At 37.3% G+C, this 8380-nt stretch overlaps 1 protein-coding gene across 1 annotated transcript; it reads left to right on the top strand.

Annotated features, from left to right (window-relative positions):
- The first annotated feature begins 297 nt into the window (after positions 1-297).
- On the top strand, positions 298-1554 carry LOC149494650 (uncharacterized). Its single transcript, XM_089724385.1, is given in 1 exon segment — positions 298-1554. A coding segment is annotated over 1 exon segment (1257 nt).
- Positions 1555-8380: the final 6826 nt, after the last annotated feature.

The following is an 8380-nucleotide window of genomic DNA, read 5'->3' as shown; positions in this document are numbered from 1 at the left end:
TCTTGGGAATAATTAAGTTAATATTTCCTCTCATTCTTCTTCTTCATATGGTATCAGAGCCAAAGAAGGGCTGATTTTTGCTTCTGCACTTTCTGCCTCTGTATTTTCTGCATTCTCTGCACTTTCTGCCCCTGCACTTTCTGCTTCTATATTTTCTGCATTTCCTGCACTTTCTGCTTCTGCACTTTCTGCAAAGGGCTTGAATACATTCTTCTTCTTTTCTCTTTCTCTTTTCTAAGGGATTTCCAATTACCCTATTATTCTCTCTCTTCTATAGTAACTGTTCTGCTACTGAATATGGCTGAATCAGGTCTAATTAAGTCTCTTCTTCCTAATTCTACTAGTATTACTACTGTAAAACTTCAAGGCAGTAGCAATTACATTTCTTGGTTCAATTCTATTGAACTATGGTTCTTAGGCCAAGTATATGATGATCATCCTATTAAGAATGCTACTGATATCGTTGCAACCGATAGGACAGCATGGATTCGAATTGATGCTCAGTTGTGTAGCCTATTATGGCATACTCTTGATCCCAAATTACTTCCTCTTTTTCAGTCCTGTAAAACCTATTGTAAGGTCTGGACAAAAGCCAAAACATTGTTTACCAATGATATACAACGAATTTACAATGTTGTCTCTAATATTGTCCATTTGCAGCAAAATCAAATGGATATGGCTAGTTACATTGGGCAAGTTGAGACATTGAAAGATGAGTTTGTTTCCATTATGCCTTTCACAGAGAATATTGCTGAACAAGAAAAACAAAGAGACATGTTTTTTATGGTCTTGGCTCTAATCGGCCTTCGACCCGATCTTAGCTCTGTTCGAGATCAAATTTTGACTAGTTCCTTTGTTCTTACCTTAGAAGATATCTCTGCTCGACTTCTTCGTATTTCCACCACTTCAGCTGCACCTCCTAACATTGAAGCTTCTACTTTTGCCATCTAGAATAGTAATCAAAAATAGAAAGGTAATAGGTATAAGTATAAGGTTCACTGCACTTATTGTGATAAACCAGGACATACTCGTGAAACCTGTTGGAAATTACATGGTAAACCGTCTCAGAATCAATCTACTGGTACTAGACGACCTGCAGCTCATATGGTTCAGAGTAATGGAGCTGGAATTCTTCCTTTGCCTAGTACATCAAGCAACTGCATCACTCTGACAGGATTAGAATATGAAGAATATGCCCAATTCCAGGCAGCCAAACAACAAGCTCAACAACAGTCATCTAGTCTACAACACTCTAGCACTTTAGTTGCTTGTTTGTCTCAGTCCTCAATTGGTACTCCTTGGATACTTGATTCCGGCGCTTCTGATCACATTTCTGGTAATGAAACATTGTTCTCTACTCTCATTCCTACTCTAGACTCATCCACAGTCACCTTAGCTAATGGTTCAGAAACTATAGTTAAAGGCATTGAGACCGTTCAACTTATTCCATCAATAACTTTACAATCTGTCTTATACACCCCTGGCTGTCCTTATAATTTAATTTCCGTTAGCAAAATCACCGAACTGCTTGATTGCATTGTTTTTTATAGCTAACTATGGTGTTGTGCAGGATCGGCGTACGGGGAAAACGATTGGAATAGGATATAAGTCACATGGCTTGTACATATGCCCTCTGAAAGCCACTATTACATTAGCTTCTACTGCTTCCGCTAAGCTTCTACACAATCGTTTTGGTCATCCTAGTCTTCTTAAACTTAAACATTTAGTTCCTAGCTTATCTTCATTAAGTGTTTTGGAATGTGAATCTTGTCAACTTGGAAAACAATCTTGTGTTTTATTTCCTAAGATTGTCAATAATAAAGCTTTGGCTATGTTTGATATTGTTCATTCAGACATTTGGGGTCCTAGTCGTGTTCTTTCTTTGGCAGCTATCTATCAATGGCCTCTTCATCAACTTGACATCAAAAATGCTTTCTTGCATGGGGAATTGACCGAGGAAGTATATATGGAGCAACCTCCTGGTTTTGTTGCTCAGGGGGAGTCTAGTTTGGTATGTCGACTACGTCGATATCTCTATGGCTTGAAACAATCTCCACGTGCATGGTTTGGAAGATTTAGTGCTGTTGTCCAGAAATTTGGCATGCATCGAAGTGACGTTGATCATTCAGTCTTCTATCGGCATGGAAATCATGGGAAATGTACTTATCTAGTTGTTTATGTTGATGATATTGTCATAACTGGCAATGATCATGAAGGGATTTCTCAACTAAAGCAGCATTTATTCAACAACTTTCAAACTAAAGATTTGGGAAAGCTAAAATATTTTCTTGGGATTGAGGTAGCACAGTCCAAGATTGGAGTTGCAATCTCACAAAGAAAGTATGCTCTTGATATATTAGAAGAAACAGGTATGATGGGTTGCAAACCTGTGGATACTCCTATGGGTCCCAATGTAAAACTTATTCCAGGACAGGGGGAGACATTTAAAGATCCTGGCAAATATCGGAGGCTTGTTGGAAAATTAAACTATCTTACTATTATGCTACCGGATATTTCTTTTGCCGTGAGTGTGGTTAGTCAATTTCTTCAATCTCCATGTGATAGTCATTGGGGTGCTGTTGTTCGCATTCTGAGATATATCAAAGGCACTCCTGGGCAAGGTCTGTTATATGAGAACAAGGGTCATTCACAAGTGGTTGGCTATTTAGATACAGATTGGGCAGGTTCTCCCTCTGACAGATGGTCCACTTCTGGTTATTGTATCATGATTGGAGGAAATTTGATATCATGGAAAAGTAAAAAGCAGGATGTTGTGGCTAGGTCAAGCGCAGAAGCAGAGTATCGAGCCATGGCATTAGCCACTTGTGAACTTGTTTGGCTCAAGCAACTTCTTCAAGAGTTGAAGTGTGGAGAAATAAAACAGATGACACTGATATGGGACAATCAAGTAGCACTCCATATTGCCTCAAATCTAATGTTTCATGAAAGAACGAAACATATTGAGATCGATTGTCATTTCATCAGACAAAAGATTGAGTCAGGATGCATATCTACTTCCTTTGTCAGTTCGAACGATCAATTGGCAGATGTACTGACCAAATCTTTACGAGGACCTCGAATTGAATACATTTGTGGCAAGCTAGGAACATACAACATGTATGCTCCAGCTTGAGGGGGAGGTAGTGTTATGATTGTTATGATTAGCTGTTGTATTTAGCTGTAATTAGCTGTCATTAGTTGTACTTAGCTGTGTTATGATTAGCTGTTGTTAGTTGTCATTAGTTGTACTTAGCGGTGTTATGATTAGCTGTTGTATATAGCTGTAATTAGCTGTCATTAATTGTACATATGTAGTACTATTTATATCCTCAATTCTTGAGGGAATAATTAAGTTAATATTTCCTCTCATTCTTCTTCTTCACAGTTTCCTTCTAAACTTCTATTCCCTATTGAACTTCGTATTTTGGTTGTACTTGTTTGTTCGTGATATTCGTCCTTAGGTTTCCAAATTAGATCCAAAATCCCTTCGTTGTGTTTTCCTTGGGTATTCTCGGCATCCAAAGGGGTATCCTTGTTTCTCTCCCGATCTTGATCGTTATCTTATTTCTGTAAATGTCTCATTTTTCGAGACTACTTCATTTTTCCTTCTCCTATATATTAGAGTGAGGGGAGGATGATGAGCTTTTAGTCTACGCTATCCAGCAATTTCCTAGCTCTCCTGCTCCTGTTCCTGTTCCTGAACTTGCACTGCTCCTGCTACAGCGTCTCCTCCTCCTATTCGCCCTCTTGCACCAGCATCGTCCCGTCCTCATTTTGAACAGGTTTATTCCAAGAGATCATGAACTCTTGACGCACTTTCCCACCTACCACTTCAACAGAAGATCCGGTTCCCTCCACTCAACCTGAGCCTGTGCCATCCACTCCTCAGTCAGACCTTGACATTCCCATTGCTTTTCGAAAAGGCAAACGCAAGTGTACCTATCCTATTTCTTCGTTTGTTAGTTATGATCATCTTTCTTCTTCATCTCGTTGTTTTGTAAGTAACCTAGACTCTGTCTCTATCCCTAAAACTATTGTCCAAGCTTTGTCCCATCCTGGTTGGTGTGTAGCAATGAAAGAGATGGCTGCTTTAGATACTAATGGTACTTGGGATCTTGTGCCTCTCCCGGAAGGTAAGAAAGCTATTGGTTGTAAATGAGTTTTCACAGTTAAAATGAATCCTGATGGGTCTGTTGCTCGTCTCAAGGCTCGATTAGTTGCTAAGGGCTATTCTCAGATTTATGGTCTTGATTACTCTAATACTTTTTCTCCTGTAGCCAAATTGTCTTCTGTTTGTTTGTTTATTTCTTTAGCAGCTACTTTTGACTGACCTTTACATCAACTGGATGTTAAGAATGTCTTTCTTCATGGAGATCTTCAGGAGGAAGTTTACATGAGCAACCGCCAGGCTTTGTTGCTCAAGAGGAGTTGGGTAAAGTGTGTAAATTTCGAAAATCTCTTTATGACCTAAAATAGAATCCTCGAGCTTGGTTTGGTAGATTTTGCAATGTGGTACACCAATTTGGCATGCAGAAGAGTACTTCTGATCATTCTGTATTTTTCAGAAGTACAAAGACTGGTTGGATTCTACTTGTGGTTTATGCTGATGACATTGTTATTACAGGGAGTGATTCAGCAGGCATTACATCACTCAAGTCATTCCTCCAGACTCAGTTCTAGACAAAAGACTTAGGATTGTTGAAGTATTTTTTGGGTATTGAAGTGTCTAGGTATAAGAGAGGCATCTTCTTATCTCAAAGGAAGTATGTCCTTGACTTACTGAAGGAAACTGGAAACTTGGGTGCCAAGCCATGCAGTGCTCCAATGACTCCTAATTTTCAACTTTCAATTGGTGGTGAGCTATTTGATGATCCTGAGATGCATAGAAGATTGGTGGGCAAACTAAATTATCTTCCGGTAACACGTCAAGATATTGCTTACTCTGGGAGCATCTTAAGCAAGTTTATGTCTTCTCCTATTGTTATCCATTGGGAAGCTTTAGGACAAATTTTGTGCTCCTTGAAAGGTAATCCAGGTCGTGGCCTCCTTTACAGTAATCATGGGCATTTGGACATTGAGTGTTTTTCAGATGCGGATTGGGCAGGTTCGAAGGTTGATAGAAGATCAACTTCTGGATATTGTGTCTTTGTGGGTGGAAACTTGATATCGTGGAGGAGCAAGAAACAAAATGTAGTCTCACAATCGAGTGTTGAATCAGAATATCGAGCTATGGCACAATCTGCTTGTGAAATAATTTGGATTTATCAGTTGTTAGTGGAAATTGGCTTCAAGTCGTCCTTGCCTGCAAATTTATGGTCTGATAATCAAGTTGCTCTTCACATTGCATCAAATCTAGTATTTCATGAATGAACAAAACATATTCGAGATTGATTGTCATTTCATTCGTGAAAAGATACAATATGGTGTTATCTCTACAGGGCAGGTTAAAACAAGTGAACAGTTAAGAGATATCTTTACAAAAGCTCTAAATGGACCTCGGGTTAACTATCTTTGTAACAAGTTGGGTACTAGTTGTAAATAGAGCTATGTTAGGAGTTAGATTCCTAATAGGTTTATAGTATCCTGTATACGTATATTACGTGTCCCTATTGATGAAAATATAACAACAATATTTTTTCCACGTTGAATTATAGACAGAAAAAGGGTAGCATAAGGAATATCGCCTTGAAGAACGGATCAAGGCATATGATTAATTAAAAAACAAGCAGTGGGCACAACATCAACCTAAAAAGGTTTAGGAACTTTCATTTGAAAAGAAGTGCTCGAGCTGCCTCAAGGAGGTGATGGTTTTTTCTTTCGGCAACCCCAATTTGAGGTGTATCAACATGAGGATTGTTGTAGAATGCTATTTTATGGAATAAGTTACATCAGTGGTCACTTAATTTTATACTCAGTTTTATTTAGGTTATAAAATTTTATTTGTCATTTTTTAATCACTCAACTTTAGTTTTTGTTTCAACAAGAGGTCACTTACCAAAAATGACAAATTAAAGTTAGGTGACCTTATAAAATTAAATGTGAATTTAGGTGACCATTATTGTAATTTACCTACCATTTTATGTCATAACTTTGAAACATTTCTGAAAAGTATTCTTTAGTATTGTCGTTGCGTAATGTTTGTATAGAAACATTAAATTATGTTCTTATTTCAGCACAAAAGGCACAAAAGATAGAAAATAGTTCGGATCAACTTTTCATTATGTATAACCAAGTAACTCGAGAATAATCATCGACAAAAGAAGGTCAATGATTACCTGTCATATGATTTGTGCATGACAAAAGTTAATGGGACAAAAGTTACAGGTCAATGATTACCGGTCATATGATTTGTACATGCATAATCATTGACCTGTTTCGATGAGGATTCTACAAGACATCAAGTAGGTTTATTTGAATTAGCAATGGTAGAAACAAAGGAATTGGTAAACTTTAAGGATGCTTGATATTAAGAAAACTTTCAAATTCTCCTGCAGAACTTGTAATCGATTGCCCAGATGGTGAAGCAATGGTAGGATCCTGAATGTCTACATTTGCCTTTGGATGTGGCAGAGGTTTATTTTGGAGTTTCCAACAAGTGCGCCTTGATTGAGTTAATGACAATAATAGCAAACTACTCCATTAGGACCCCAATTAGTAGCTATAACATTACGAGCAATAGATCCTCCTCTGTTTGCAGAATTATAGTTGCTTCCCCTATTTCCTTGCCTTCCACGACTTACAAGAGCATTATTAGTGGCAGAATATGAAGAATGAGAGGTTGAGAGTACTCTGGTGAATGTTTTTGCAAAGAAGAAATATCAATACTAGAAAGAAATTGTGATCTCGCAGTGTCAAACTCTGGAGGTAAACCAACAAGAAAAACTCATAATATCCATCTGTTCACGTTGAGCTTGTTACACTTTTATATCAGTACTAAAGGGCAATAGGACATTAAGCTCCTCATGTATTTGCTTGAGATCTAAAAAATAGGCAGTACGAGGTCTATCTTGCTTTTCTAAGCGATAAAATGCTTTGCAACCATCATAGATTCTAGAGATATTGCCTTTCCCAGAATATAAAACATCCAAATAATCTATGAGTTCATTAACAAATTCCCAATGATTGATTAGGCTAATTACCTCATTGTCAATAGAATTTCATATTTGCAACGACACCAAGCATCTCCTCTCAACCAATTATGTCCGCATCATCAGTTGGTGAATCACTACTAAGGTGATCATCTTTAATAATGCTTCGCAAATTAATTCGAATAGTCTTGCTCCAATCCAAATAATTAGAGTCATTAAGTTTGTTTTCTGTGATCTTAGTCATTACTGGAACCGCATCAGTGATAACAGCCTTTTGATTGGGAGTTCCCATGATGTTTAAATAAAAGCACTCTCAAATTGAAATGACCATAGGAACAAAAATTGATAAACAAGAAGAAATCACCGAGAAAAAAAATTACTCAAAGGAACAGAATTGCAGCAACGATAGCAACTGAAACCATCAGAAGTACCTAAGAAACATGTGCGACTCACTGGGTTGCACATAAAAAAAAAAGAAACAAGCCAAACACAAGAACTCAACAAACAAAGCATCACTCTATAAAATACTTAAAACAAGGAACCTGAAGTTGACGTTAACAGGTCAATGCACCAGTCAATAGTGCCGCATAAGGGGAGTCGATGTCAGAGAAGAGAACCGGTGATGAAAAGACTGGTCTGATACGATATATGAATTGAGAAGAATTTGTGTTTGCACTTGTTACATAGGTTTATATACAAGAACTTTCTAGGCTATTCAGGACTATAAATGATTAACTAATTAGGAATAATAATTTCCTTAACGATCTTCAAGTCTTTAATCTCATTTAGATTCTATTTGTCTGTTACTCTATTATTTTGAGATTCAGTTTAGGAATATTTATCCTACCACAGATAGGTAGATATTTGGACAATTTTTTGGTACAAGCCTTATATTATCGGGTCATTATCATGCAATTTTCCTCATGTCTAAATGTATGTTTTTTTTTTTTTTTTTGGTGGACTAGTGTTGTCCTAAATGGTTCTGATGCTGTTATTTGTTTCATGTCTGCCTCTGTCCAAGAATATTTAGAGGCCAAGAGTAAGAATTGTTAATTGAAAGATGCATTCCATGAAGGGAAGAGTGTTTAGATAATTGATTGTTGAAACGTATTTTCTTCAAGGCCTCGAGTTTTTAAGTCTGATTTTGTTAGTTCTGAGGGATGCTAGCAAGCATCTACTATTTTCCATTTCTGTGAAATTCTTTTGGAAGTTTCAATTGTAGGACAATTTATCATTTGAACTGGTAGGAGCAGTGACTGAACTACAAAGAATAGTTAAATCCTCATGATTAA

Source organism: Jatropha curcas, chromosome 7 (assembly GCF_041381405.1).
Source record: "Jatropha curcas cultivar XTBG-Jc1 chromosome 7, XTBG_Jcur_1.0, whole genome shotgun sequence".
NCBI lineage: Eukaryota > Viridiplantae > Streptophyta > Magnoliopsida > Malpighiales > Euphorbiaceae > Jatropha > Jatropha curcas.
This window is presented reverse-complemented; position numbering and strand designations above follow the sequence as displayed.